Raw genomic sequence first — 13,991 nt, 5'->3', positions numbered from 1 at the left:
CTATTAACTCAATATGTGCCCAGAGAGGCAAAGAAGTCCATGAACCCACTTTCCAGTTAAGGTTTCCTTCTTACAAAAAACCACACTTCCATTTTCTCATCGGCAACAGACTGAAAGATGGAAGCTGAACCAGCATCTGCTTCTTGTGAAAACAGGTAACAACAGATGGTTCCACTCAGTCGATCCTTAGTTTCTTCCTGCATAGGAAAACTGTCCATTAATTTAATCTCTGGTGTCCAGGCAGGGCCTTGCTGATGTTCCTGTGCCACAGCAAGAGTGTGGATGTCAGGCTTTCTGCAGATTTGTGACTGAGTTTTCCAGTTTCTTTTAATTAGGACAATCTTCCTGTGGACTTCTGAAATCTCCCATAAGCTGGTGGTTGAGAGAAGGACGGGGAGCTCCAGTGAGCTCAGGGAGGACCAGGCAGCATCACAGGCAAAGCAGACGGGAACTCGACTGGGTGAACATTAAAGGAATTTATTGACAGGTGAAACGGCCGTGTCTCCCCCGTCTTTGGGCAGATCACCGTGCACCCTGAACCGATACAGGCAGGTGTAGTCCGGGTGGCCCCAGTTGCTCAGCACTTGCAGCCTGATGTAATTCACGACCGCAGGGAGCTCGTTCTGCAAGGACAAGAAGAAACGAGTCGCCTTTTCATCTCCGGGACGTGAGCACTGACAGAAGTGCTGCAGCGACGGCCTCGATCAGCAGCTTCCTTCCTGCTGCCCCGCGGGGGCTTTTGACCTGTGGTGGTCCAGATGTTCTTATCCTGCTCTACCCCACTGGGCCATGAGAACAGCCAAGGAAGAAGCAGCGACCACATGTCTCAGCAAATACACTGGAAAGCTCTCGCCTGTTTTGGGGCACAGGCTTCCACAGTCAGAAGACCCAGTGCTGGGCTCAGTATAATGTCTCGTTGCCTTCTCTAGGAAGCCACGGAAACAGAATGGCCTCCCTGTCACTGGTCATTTTCTGCACCAACAGAACCCTCTGGAAGCCCAGTATTTCTGGTCTTTAACTGGCAGACCAGCAGTCGTGCATCCTACGGGATGTGGCCGCTTGTGTGCACTTGGGGTCCAGACAGTTAAGCTGATTCCAGCTTCAACTGTGGTGCTTCTAAGTACTGAAGTTTAAACCCAGAATGAAAGAGAAGAAGAGCGGCAGTGCAGCCATCCGCCACCAGGAAGTTAAAGCAGAAGAAAGGCCAGTGTGGCACTCGCTCAAGGACAGGGCTGCCTGTACCCTTTGGCAGGGAAGCCTCTCCCCATCCAGCCGCATTTCTCCTCCTCTCCTGCAGTTCCCCTCCCTCTGTGTCCCCATACCTTCAGCTGGAAGGTCTGACTGGGATTCAGCGCCGCCAGGAAAGTGAACTGTCCCAGGAACGTACCCTGCTCCTCGTGTTCTTCCTTGAAGCCCTACAGAAAGATGGGTGGAGAAAACAGAGCATCTGGTGCACCACGGGAGACTGAACTTCAGCCGGTGAAGTACGGGGTTATTTCAGCTACGTAGTCCAAGGACCATGAGCACAGGGACAAGACGAGAAGAGGCAGATGGGCAGCACGTCACACTTGCCCACTCAGCGAGTCCAGGCTGCCTGTCAGAAAAGGAGCAGACGCTCCCAGTGAGAGGGAGGTGACCTGAGGATCACAAATGCACTGGGACTGGAAGACAAGAAGGCTTAGGACCATGCACTGTCCAGCTCCTTTTCCCTGTGGCTCCTGGAGTAGCATCTTGCCCCAGAAGCTTTTTTTTGTGTGGTACATTGAATAAAAGAGGAATACAATGGGAAGGAAGCAACATCAAGGAGCCTGTTTGTTCTGAGAGACAGGAGGAAGTTTCAGGCCACCAGAATCTTTGACCCAACTTCATTCCCTGCTCAGAAATGCTGTGGAACCCTCAGCCCCCAACTCTAGAGAAATCACTTACATAGACAGCAAAGTCCTTGGGAGCTCCGGAGATACTTTCTCCATGAAACGCTGTCCCTGAGACATGGGCCATGGTGACGGCTCTGGGAACGACTGGCACGGACAGCTTGATGAACACGTGTCCTTGACTTCCTGGGAAGGGCCAGCAGCTGCCAGGATGATTGTCCGGCTGAAAGGACAAGAAACACTCAGCAGGGGATACAGGCGGAGAGCAGGTCCATGCGGGAAGTGGGCAGGAGAAGAAGCTTCGAGGAGCAAAGACGGGGGGGGAAGGACACTCGGAGCAGCATGTGTGGTTCATTCTTCCAGCCTTAGTTTTACTGCTTCCTGGTGCTCCTACCTCCAGAATCAGCTCAGGGGACCTCATGTAATCCATCAATGGCAGGGAATACAGGAAGACTTTTGCTTTGGCATTCCGGAGGGATGGAGAAGTCTTGGACCAAATGGCGGCTGCCCCTGGAAATTCAAACATGAGCATGATCATCAGGCAGTGTCAGGAGAAATATTGCATTGTTGACTTGAAAAAGGCTTCTCAGTTTTCATCCATGTCCTACAGTGGGTTCCCCTCTGTCTTGCTGGCACGACCCCTCTGGAACACACAGCAGGGAGTCATCAAACTGTCGTATTTGGCCATGGAAATAGGCAAGAATGTGAACCAGCTTTTCTGTGCTTCCCATGGGGTCTGGCCCGTTACAGGCTCTGTCAGTGGGGGCACTTTTAGGGCACAAATTGGCCCTTGACTTCTCGCCCCTTCTCTCCTGCCCCTGGGCACGTTCCAATGCCCATCTTGTCCATCTGGACAGGAAGCAGTTTGGAACTGGTTTGTTTGTACAATGTCACAGTACCTGCTGATTTCAGGGCGTAATCCAGCATCGGGACCTGCATTTCTTCCAGCTTCTCCAGGGCTTGATTGATGATCTCATGAACAGCCTGGGAAGGAACACAAAGGAGAGCGCCTGTTGGAAGGAGAAGGAATGGGGCAAGCAGCTCCCCTGCAAGGCCAGCCAAGGTGAGCGGGGACAAGGCCCGTTTCAGGTGGAGGGAACGCCCACATTGCCTGGAAGCCTCCCAGGTTTGCTCTGCTCTGATTGTCGGGAACAGAAAGCGGGGGCTGCTCACTCCAGTGCTCTGAATGCTGGAGCTGCAGGAAGGGGCTGTTCCTGTGGAGAGGCCCCAGGCCAGGCAGCATGGACAGACAAGCCTTCTGGGCATGAGATAGGCCTGGCTTAACTCTGGACCTCTCAGACCATTCTTTCTTTCCAGCCCTCCCTTGAGGAGGACCCGAGATCTGGGCGCAGAGGAAGGTCCGACTCAGACAGCTGTCGTTCCTGTCACGCTCTCTCTTCCCCATAAGGAAGTGTGGAGCAACAGGAAAAGGAAGCATGGCCATGGCAGCACTTGTTCCAGCAGCACCAGCCTGTTGGCTGTGACAGGGAATGGAGTAGGATACGTGCGGATGGAGGATAAAACCCCTGAGCAGAAACTTCTGCCTTGTGCCCTTACCTGTCCGGTAACGCCTGGGAGCTTTGCCTGTTTAAGTCCTTCCTGCAGAGCCCGCTCAGTGACATCCTCTGCGCTCCAGTGCAGATGATAAAGCTGTTCCTGGAGCTTTCGGAGCTGGACGGGCAGGGACAGGGTTTCGCTCAGGTCTCCTAACTCTTCTGCAGTGCTCCAGGTTAAGGCACCAAGTCGTCCCACGTGGTAAACTCCTGTCAGACACAAACCAGAGCTTAGAACCTGGTCTAAGGCTGGGCTGTGCCTCGGGCTGCCCGCTCCCCTTGCTGTGTCTCTCCCAAGTGCCACAGCTGTCTCTCCTCTTGTTGTCTTTGACAGTGGCCATCATGGCATACGGGCTCCTCAATAGATGCACGTTCCCTGCCCTGGACTGTGCTCCTTGTCCTGCAGAAGATTCTCAGCCCCTGGGGCAGGAGAGCTCAGCCACAGCCTCTCCCTGGGCTGAAGAGAACTGGCTCAGCCCTCCTGGGGAAGGCAACTCAGCCCTTCCTCACCCACACCCGTCCCGCTGGAGCAGGGACCGGCACAGCTCTGTGGGGACTTTCTGCTCTTGGCTGAGCTCCTCTGCTCACAGCGGGGGAAGGGGAACAGGGCAGGATGGAGCCCCGAGTACCTCCTAAAGCACCGTCCTCAGGTTGGAGCTCTGCAGAGACTCACCAAAAGAGAAGAGACCAAGCAGCAGCACCAGGGTCGTTGCCTTCAGCGCCTTCATCTTCCTGCAGAGCAGATAAAGAAAAGGCTGGTGAAGCTGGCGGTTCAGCAGCAGACTGGAGAGCAGCAGCAGGGACTGCAGCCCTTGAGCCTGGTGTTCCTGCCGTGTGCATTGGCTTGGTCCTGCCCCAGCTCCAGTCACTGCTGGAGGTGTCACCAGCTGCACCAGTGGGGGATTTGTCACAGCAACGATTGTTTCCTTAGGGACAAAGGGCTCAAGATGGACTCTGGACTAAGAGCAGGAGTTGCAACAAGAGCTCTGGCCACACTTCACATCTGTGGGGCTGGAGAGGGATTCTCTGAAATGGAAGGGACATAACAAACGCCTGTTTCTCCTGCCCAGCATCCGATCGGCACTTGTGCTGCTCCTGTTCTCCACCCTCTCAAGAGAAGGTTCAGCCTGTGCCCCTACAGTCCAACAGCTGCAAGGGGGGTGTGTGTCTCCCCTCTCGCAGCGTTTCTTCAGCAGCCGGGTTATCTCTGGCCCTTCTCTTGGCAGAACTGCAGACAAATGCAGACTGGAAAGAGGGAGGGTGGCTGAATGTCAGTGCGTGCTGGCAAGCAACGGGCAACCAAGGAAGCGCCAAAGAAACACTCTGGTGGCTGGGCCCTGCTGCCCTGAGCCTTATCTGCCAAGACACAGCACACACCGCTCTGCAAGGGGGAAATTCCTTCTGCCTGTTCCTGGAGGCTCTCAACAGGCTCACAGCGTACACTCATCAGGAATAAACAATCCCCTTTTGTTCTCCTAGAGAACTCCTTGCACCCCTCAGAGGAGCTCGAGCCCCTTTCCTAAGGCAGAGCCCTGGTGAGGAGCTGACCAGGTTTCCCAAGGAAACCTCCTCTGTCAGGAACACAAGTCAGACCCACGGCCAACAGAGGACACGGTGGTCTCCTTCTGGTCCCCGTGGAGAGGAAAACCAAGCAGGCTCAGGGACAGAACCCACCTTGCAGAGCACAACACAGGACGGAGCTGAGGTCTCACAATTACTGCGGCAGGCTGTGTCTGGGCCACCCCTTGGGACTCTCTGTCCCATCCAAAATGGACCTGTTCCTCATTCTGCAGAGATCAAAGGCTTCTGGGCCCAGCCTTTGCGTTCATGAAGAGACTGAAAGGCGGCTGCTGCCTTCCAACAGCTCCAGACCCAGCTCTCAGGCTGCCCTCGTGTTCCTCTCCTGCCCACCCTCCACCCACCCCAGCTGACGAGGTGGAAAACACACCTGGGGAAAGGGGAGGAGGATTTTTCAAACATACCCATTCAGATGTTCAGCCTTCTCTGTGTGTCCCTTGGTACCTGCTGAGGTGCAGGTAACAAGCATCTTCCTTGCTCAGGAATGAGCCAAAAACTCTGCGATCTCAGTTCCCTCAAGATCGAGAGTGACCGAGGCGCAGGGAGACCCCTGGTCTTATACCCTGCTGTGCCGACCTCAGCGCTGATGCTGCTTTGTGACATCAGCGGCAGTGGGTGATGTCACAATGGAAGAGGCTGCGCCACGTTTGGAGGCAAAGTCCAACCTGGCAGGAGTGGGTCTTGCAGTCCTGTCTTCAGACAGGGAAGAGATCCTTCACCATATTAATATGAGAAAGGTACAGAAATATGTTACTCTCAGAAAACAGACTCTGTCAACCACTTCTCCTCTTGCTGACCAAAAATCAGATGGTGTTAGAAAACAACCACAAAAAAGTGAGATTCTTAGTCTTATTTTATGGACCACATTAAGTTAGCAGAACTTATTGAGAGGGCTTTAAACTAGATTTGATGGGGAATTGGGATGAAAGCAGATGTGGCAGAGGCACAGCCAAGGGTGACGTGCTGGCATCTGAGGGCAGTGCTAATGATGCCCTTTGGTCTGCTGACCCAGTGCAATCAGTGGCCCAGCTGAAGTGCATCTGTACAAATGCACGCAGCTCGGGCAACAAACAGGAGGAGCTAGAAGCGCTTGTGAGGCAGAAAAACTGTGATTTAATTGTCATCGCAGAAACATGGTGGGATGACTCTCAGAACAGGAGCGCTGCAATGCGTGGCTATAAACTGTTCAGAAGGGACAGGTGAGGAAGGAGAGGAGGTGGGGCAGCCATGTATGTTAGGGAGGGTTTTGAATATCTGGAACTTTATGAAGGTGATGATAGGGTTGAGTGTCTATGGGTAAGAATCAAGGGGAAGGGCAACAAGGCGGACATCCTAGGGGATGGTCTGTTACAGACCACCCAACCAGGACGAAGAGGCAGAAGAAATATATTTCAGGCAGCTGGGAAAAGCCTCCCGATCACCAGCCTTGATTCTTATGAGGGGCTTCAGCCTACCAGATGTCTGCTGGATGTCCAACCCAGCAGGCAGGAAACAGTCTAGGAGGGAAACCTAAAGGACAAAGCAGTCCAGGAAGGCTGGTCTGTCTTCAAGAAGGTGATCTCAGAGGCGCAGGAGCAGCTGTCCCCGTGTGACAGAAGGCGAGCCGGCGGGGAAGAAGGCCAGGTGGGCTGAACAGAGAGCTGGGGCTGGAACTTAGGCTTAAAAATAGAATTTATAACCTTTGGAATAAGAAGAAGGAGACTCAAGAGGAATACAAGAATTCTGAGAGGCTGTGCAGGGGGAAAATTAGATGGGCCAAAGCCCAATTAGAGCTGGACCTAACTACTGTTGTAAAAGGCAAAAAGAAATATTTCTATGAATATATCAGCAACAAGAGGAGGGTTCAGGAGAATCTCCATCCCCTGGTGGATACAGAAGGAATCATAGGGACAGAAGATGAGGTAAAGGCTGAGATATTAAATACCTTCTTGCCTCAGCCTTTAATAGTCAGAACAGTTGTGCTCCAGGCACCGAGTCCCCTGAGCCAGAAGACAGGGATGGGGAGCAGAGTGAAGCCACAATAATCCAAGGGGGTATGGTTGGTGACCTGCTACACCACTTGGACACCCGCAAGACTATGGGGCCAGATGGGATCCACCCAAGGGTGCTGAGGGAGCTGCCAGAGGTGATCACTGAGATGCTTTCAATTATCTACCAAAAATCCTGATGAAGTGGGGAGGTCCCAGTTGACTGGAGGTTGGCTAATGTGACACCCATCTCCAAGAAAGGCCAGAAGGAGGATCTGGGGAACTACAGTACTGGGGCCTGTTCTGTTCAATCTCATTATCTGGATGAGGGGATTGAGTGCAGTAAGTTTGCAGATGACACAAGTTGGGTGGGAGTGCTGGTCTGCTGGAGGGTGGGAAGGCCATACAGAGGGTTCTGGATCAGCTGGATCATTGGGCTGAGGCCAGCTGTATGAGGTTCAACAAGGCCAAGTGCTGGGTCCTTCACTTGGGTCACAGCAACTCCAGGCAGCGCTACAGGCTGGGGGAAGAGTGGCTGGAAAGGTGCCTGGCGGAAGAGGACATGGGGGTGTTGGTAAACAGCAGGTGAATATGAGCCAGCGTGTGCCCAGGTGGCCAAAAAGGCCAACAGCATCCTGGCTTGTATTAGAAATAGTGTGGCCAGCAGGCCCAGGGCAGTGACCACCCCCTGTACTGGGCACTGGTGAGGCTGCATCTTGAGTCCAGGGGTCAGTACTGGCGCCTCATGAGAAGAGAGACCTTGAGGTGCTGGAACAAGTTCAGAGAAGGGAACGGAGCTGGTGAAGGGGCTGAAGCACAAGTGTGATGGGAGCGGCTGAGGGACCTGAAGGTGTTTAGCCTGAAAAAAAAGGGACTAACGGGAGACCTTCTCGCGCTCTACAACTGCCTGAAAGGAGGTTGTAGCATGGAGGGTGTTGGTCTCTTCTCCCAAGTAGCATGTAAAGGGACAAGAAGAAATGGTCTCAGGTTGTGCCAGGGAAGGTTCAGATTGGATATGAGGAGGCACTTCTTCATGGAAAAGGTTATGAAGCAGGGAAAGAGCATGAGAAAGAAATAATGGCCAAAGTGCAGCTGGGGAGGTCCAGGCTGGACATGAGCGGAAAGGAATGTGAGTGGAAGGGCAATGCTGTGGTGGAGCAGGTCATCAGAGGGAGTCTGCATCAGCCCAAAGCTTTGTGCTTCAAGGAACAGCTGGGGAGGATGGAGAGATCACAGCAAAGGAAGGAAGATGCTCAGACAAGAGCAAGGTGGGGCAGCAGGGGGGATGTCTCCAGCCTGCAGGGACAGAGGTGCAGGGGATGCCACAGCACAGGACAGGCTGTCGTGGAGATGATCAAGGGATGTAAAGAGGCTGAAAGCCCCACCAGACATGAGCTCTTTCTCCCCTTGGCTATGGCTGCTGTCTGCACCTCTGATGGCTGTGAGGAGACACCTTGTCCTTCCAGCACAGGAGCCTTATGGCCTCCTTGTCCCCAGCCAGGAACCTGGGAGGTGTGGGACCATAGTCCTGCCCTTGGCCTTGCACAGCCCCACATCACACTGTCCCAGGAAGGGCCCTGGGCAACGTGGGAGGGACAGGATCTGCCTTCCCAGGGCTGGGGCACAGGGCTTTGCCCTTTGATTAATGAAACACATCCATGTTTACTCAGCATTAGAGAGACCTTTACTTTGCTTTTTCTGATCTGTCATCACTGCCTCCAGTTTTCTGCTCTAACTGGCGCTGGGGAAAGTTGCTCAGTAGTGTCCTTCAGTGGGACCCATTAACATTACAAGAAACTTTGGAGTTTGATTCTGACTTTGACTTCTTGGGAGGTTTCATCAACTTCCTCCAGGGCCTGATGTCCATGGACTCAGCAGCAAACCCACCAGAGGGGTCATTAAAGCGCCTTGGGCTGCTCCTGTGCTGCTGAGCTGGGCTGGGCTCCTGGGACACAGGGAGCTCATGGCAGCGGCAGCGCTGCAGAGAGACAGCTCTGCCCAGGAGCAGCTCCTCTGCACACGCAGCAGGGCTGAGGGCTCTGCCTGGGGATCTCAGGAGACGAGCAAGGCAGAGAGAGATTAAAGGTGGTCAGGACTGGAGGATGACTGAGAGCTCACTGGAGGAGAAACCTTTGCAGCCCTTGCCATGGTAAGTCTCTGGTGCAGGGCAGTGCAGCTGTAGCTCCTGGAGGCATCTCCTAAAACTGACACAGGCACAGCTTGTGGGATCTGTAAGGACGGGGCTCTTGTCAGGCCATGTTGAACAGCTGTGAAGCCGGGTGAGCACCCAGGGGTGCCCAGGGCTGTCCTGCAGAGCAGGGTCCCTGCACCCCAGGGCTGTGCCGGGCAGGGACTCTGCCGCCTGCCAGGGTCAGTGCTCAGCCTGCCCGGGAGATCCCATGGCAGCAGCTGTGGGGGGAAGGAGCGACCCCCGGCAGGGCAGGCAGGGAGCTTGTGGGGTTGAAGGGGGCTGTGTGGGTCAGGGCTGCTCAGAGCTCCAGATCCCCCCACACACATGGCAGAGGGTCCTTCAGAACAAGGACATCAAGAAAGCAACCGCTGCAAGGGAAGGAGTCTGTGCTTTCAGTTTTCCACTCTTGCTCGTCTAGGTGTGCAGTGGGAGATGAGGATTTATTTCTCTCTTTGGAGAAGACACTGAGACTGCAGTTCTCGTTAGGACGTGTCTGAGCTGCTCCTGAGCCCCTGCACACACAGAGCTGCCCCTGGGCAGTGCCAGGAGGTGTGAGCAGGACAGAGCTGAGCACACAGCGGGTGGGACGGGGTCTGTGACACTGACAGGGAGCAGACCAGGGACAGACACACAGCTGCAGGCAGCACAGACATGGGCAGTAAGAGTTAACGGCTTCCAGAAATGCTGGGGACAGGATTTAAAAACCTCTCTCACATCCTCTCCAGTGCAGACACATTTCCCAGTGCAACACCTGATCTCCTCTCCTCCCCAGCAGACCCTCTGCCCCAAAGCCATGGGGTCCAGGTCATGAGTCTCCACCTCAGCAGTTGGACCTCCAGGTGAAGGGTTCCTGCAACGTGGTACACAAAAAAGGTGCTAAAAGTACTTGCTCTCCAGTGTCATTATGTGAGTGGCAGCAGCACAGCTGGATAAGGAGAAGGTTCCTGGCACAGGTTCCTGGTTCCTGTCTGCCTTTCTGTCCTTGCTTTATTTTCTGGTAGCACTGCAGTGTCCTTCCCGTTTTCTCCACCTGTCCCTGGTGCTCTTGCTCTCTGGGGTTGGGGTCCGAGTGTGGGTCAGTTTTTGTTCTGACACCAGTTCAGTGGATTTTGCCCCAGACGTGTGTTCATGGAAACCAGATGCCCAAGCTGCATTTTAAACCGTGATGAACTGTTTTTCTCAACTGGTAGAAAGAGAGAATGAGCAGATACATCCCATCATCAGGGAGGGGGTTTTCCATGAGAAACAGGCTGTTTATTTTCCTCAGAGACGTCTCCCCTAACTTGTCACTGTCCTTTCCTCCTTGCACAGGTTCTCATGCCCACAGGCAGCAAATGTCCAACAGCAGCTCCATCACCCAGTTCCTCCTCCTGCCGTTCACAGACACACGGGAGCTGCAGCTCTTGCACTTCTGGCTCTTCCTGGGCATCTACCTGGCTGCCCTCCTGGGCAACGGCCTCATCATCACCACCATAGCCTGGGACCAGCACCTCCGCACCCCCATGTACTTCTTCCTGCTCAACCTCGCCCTCCTCGACCTGGGCTCCATCTCCACCATTGTCCCCAAGTCCATGGACAACTCCCTCTGGGACACCAGGGCCATCTCATACTCAGGATGTGCTGCACAGATCTTTTCATTTGCCTTCTTGACAGCAGCAGAGTATTCTATGCTCACCATCATGTCCTACGACCGCTCCGTTGCCATCTGCAAACCCCTGCACTACGGGACCCTCCTGGGCAGCAGAGCTTGTGTCCACATGGCAGCAGCTGCCTGGGCCACTGGGTTTCTCAATGCTCTGCTGCAAACAGCCAATACATTTTCACTGCCCCTGTGCAAGGGCAATGCCCTGGACCAATTCTTCTGTGAAGTCCCCCAGATCCTCAAGCTCTCCTGCTCACACTCCTACCTCAGGGAACTTGGGCTTCTTGTGTTTAGTGCCTGTTTAGTTTTCATGTGTTTTGTGTTCATTGTGGTGTCCTATGTGCAGATCTTCAGGGCCGTGCTGAGGATCCCCTCTGGGCAGGGACGGCACAAAGCCTTTTCCACCTGCCTCCCTCACCTGGCCGTGGTCTTCCTATTTGTCAGCACTGCCGTGTTTGCCCACCTAAAGCCCCCCTCCATCTCTTCTCCATCCATGGACCTGGTGGTGTCTGTTCTGTACTCGGTGGTGCCTCCAGCAGTGAACCCCCTCATCTACAGCATGAGGAACCAGGAGCTCAAGGATTCCCTGTGGAAACTGGTGGCTGGATTATTTTCTGAAGCAATAAACTGCCCATCATCTTCTGCATAACAGTTGCAGTGTAAATTGCTGCAGGCGCAACCTGTCTTCTGTTTTTTTTGTTGCTGCTTGTGGTTTTCTACATGTGATAATATTGTCATCCCCTTTCTAATTCACTGCCTTCTTTCCTTATTGAGGATCTGTGTAAATGAGGAGCTGTGCTCTATGTGTGTTTCAACAAATTCAAAGTCCCTGCAGCATGTATTTTTTCCTGAGATCCCTTCACCAAGGGCTGTTTGGGGCTGCAGGGATGGTTCCTGTGATGGGTGGAGAGGAACAGAGTCCATCCCAGCAGTGCCAGGGAGCACCAGCGCTTGTTCTTCCAGAGCTGTTCTGGTTCCACTCCCACACTCTCCTTCTCATCCCTGGTGTTGGTGCAAGGCCCGAGTGCTCTGGCAGCTTGGTCACCGTCCTGCTGTGTGTCAGTCCTGTGAGCGCAGGCAGGGACAGGCAATGGGCACTGCTGTGACAGAGCTGGCCTCACAACAGCCTTTCCAGATAGAAAGGTGATCTCCTTATGGGCAGGGCCTGAAGGTTTAGGTCTTCTTCCAAACCTTCTCTCAAGAATATACACAAGAAACTGGCCCACAATGAAACACCATTGTACATCTGAACAGTGTGTGTGTGCAGGGCTGGCACACAGCAGTGTCCTCCCACAGCCAGGCTCCTGCCAGAGACCTGCAGGACCAGCAGAGCAGGGGCTGGGCTGTGCCCCTGTGCACTGGACACCCCACAGAAGGAGCCCCAGGGCATCGTCATGGACTGGCCCCTCACAACCACCATTTCCAGCACTGGCCTCTCACCCACAGAGGTTTTTCTTCCCTCTATGGATGGACACTCAATGAATAGTTCAGCAATCCATGTTTGCTTTGTACAGATGAGATGTGAGCATGCACATCCTGTATGTGAAGTGACATGAACCTGAGTGAGCACAAACACCATCAACTATTCCTTTCCATTCCATTAAGGCCTGTGGCACAGACGAGGTCCTGAGGTCGCTTCATATTGGGAGGAACAACCTATGGGAAATCACCTGAATGCAGCACTGGGTTGTGCTTCCTTGAACGGAGCTCCCTGTGCCCATTCCTCATGAGGTGGGACATCTCAGATGAGTGCAGAGCAGGTGACACACCACAGGGCTGAGGTGTCTCCCATCCTTTGCAGTGGCAACAGGAGGCCAGAGGGAGACTGTGACTCCTGCCTCTGTGTGTAAAAGGGACAGACTCTGTCTCTGAGCATCCCTGGGTGAACGAGGAGTCCTGAGACCAACTCGGATATGGATGCCTGACAGAACCTGACATTTCTGTGTGTGACTCCATTAACAAACCCCACTGGATCAGTGAGATTCATCTATGCTGCCTTGAAAAGGATCATTGCAAGTGCTCCAGTCTGCTCTGTCACCCTTTCTTGTGATTCCAGATTGTGCTCTCATAAGTGTCAAGGAAACCAGAATGGCTCTGGGGTCCTTAGAAAACGCAGACCTCAAACCCATCTTCAAGAAAAGCAGGAATAGGAATGCGGAGAATAACAGGCTGGCCACCCTCCCTCCCTCCCTGGGAAGGGGATGGGACACGTCCTCCTGCAGCCATTTCCAGGAATGTGAGTGACAAGAAAGGGATTGCTGAACCCAAATGAACACGGGAAAGAAAGGCATGTTGTGTACAGGGCGTTTGCAAGGTTCGGACATGGTCTCCTTCTGGCCAGGGTGGTGCTGATGGGGCTCAAGAAGTGGATGCTGGGTGGGAAGTTGGCTGAATCGTCAAGCCCAAACATCATCAGCGGTACAAAGTCCTCCGTGCAGCCACTTACTGGTGTCATCTCTCAGTGACCAGCACTTGGACAACACTGTTGAACATCTTTATTCTCTCCTTCTATGATGTAACCGAGTGCACTTTCAGTGCCTTTGAGGAAGATGCAAAGCTGGGTGGAGGCCTTGAGCAACCTCACCTGGTTCACCCTGCCCTGAGCAGGAGAGTGAGACAAGATGAGTGAGACAAGGGCTCTCTGCAAACCTGAGTTATTCTGTGATTTGAATGAATTTTTGCCTTGGGGAGGTTTTTGGAGAGAGAATAGATGGAAGAATAGGGAAAAAAAAAAAGGCAAAAGAGGACATGTGCTGTGTTAACATAAATACAGCAGTTCCAGTGAGTAGCGCTTTTCACTCTCATTGTTAGTAGGAAATATATTTGAATAATTTGAACAAGGTGAGGAAGAGAGATGGGTGTCTACAGCCTGTGGGAAAGACAGGCAGGGGTAGGACGATGTAGAACACGCTTCAGTCTTGGTCAGGTCCGGGATGCTGAGGAGGGGGATGGACGAGTGTGGTATTAGGAGGTCAGTTGTGTCTCAGACACTCATAATCCAGTCAGAATCATGTGGCTCTGAAGGGGACAGTGAGGTCAGTTCTGTCTCTGGAGGTGACAGCCCAGCAGCAGGGACATGGCTGGGAAAGAACCTCTGCCAAAGTGCCCACAGGCCCTACCCACGAAGAGGCCTTGGAGATGGGTTGTCATGTCCATCCCACCTGAGAACACAACGGGACAGCAGCAGGA

General features: G+C 53.6%; 2 protein-coding genes across 2 annotated transcripts; one reads left to right on the top strand and one right to left on the bottom strand.

Annotated features, from left to right (window-relative positions):
- Positions 1 to 467: 467 nt before the first annotated feature.
- LOC309447213 (SUN domain-containing protein 3-like) lies at positions 468 to 3,765 on the bottom strand (the record flags this gene model as incomplete). Its single annotated transcript, XM_082067617.1, has 7 exons — positions 468 to 623; positions 1,323 to 1,415; positions 1,927 to 2,094; positions 2,266 to 2,381; positions 2,771 to 2,855; positions 3,429 to 3,634; positions 3,726 to 3,765. 7 exons carry the CDS (start codon positions 3,763 to 3,765, stop codon positions 468 to 470), a joined length of 864 nt encoding a protein of 287 aa, XP_081923743.1.
- Positions 3,766 to 9,066: 5,301 nt separating this feature from the next.
- Positions 9,067 to 11,451, top strand: LOC309447212 (olfactory receptor 14J1-like; the record flags this gene model as incomplete). The annotated part of the gene is made up of 2 exons (XM_082067616.1): positions 9,067 to 9,118; positions 10,472 to 11,451. The coding sequence occupies exon 2, from the start codon at positions 10,495 to 10,497 to the stop codon at positions 11,449 to 11,451; it is 957 nt and encodes a 318-aa protein (XP_081923742.1). The 5' UTR covers positions 9,067 to 9,118; positions 10,472 to 10,494.
- Between the last annotated feature and the right edge of the window lie 2,540 nt (positions 11,452 to 13,991).

The sequence above is a fragment of the Streptopelia decaocto genome, assembly GCF_964273445.1.
Source record: "Streptopelia decaocto genome assembly, chromosome: 17".
NCBI classification, from domain to species: domain Eukaryota; kingdom Metazoa; phylum Chordata; class Aves; order Columbiformes; family Columbidae; genus Streptopelia; species Streptopelia decaocto.
Note: the sequence above shows the minus strand (reverse complement) of the source record. Positions and strands in the feature narration are given on the sequence as shown.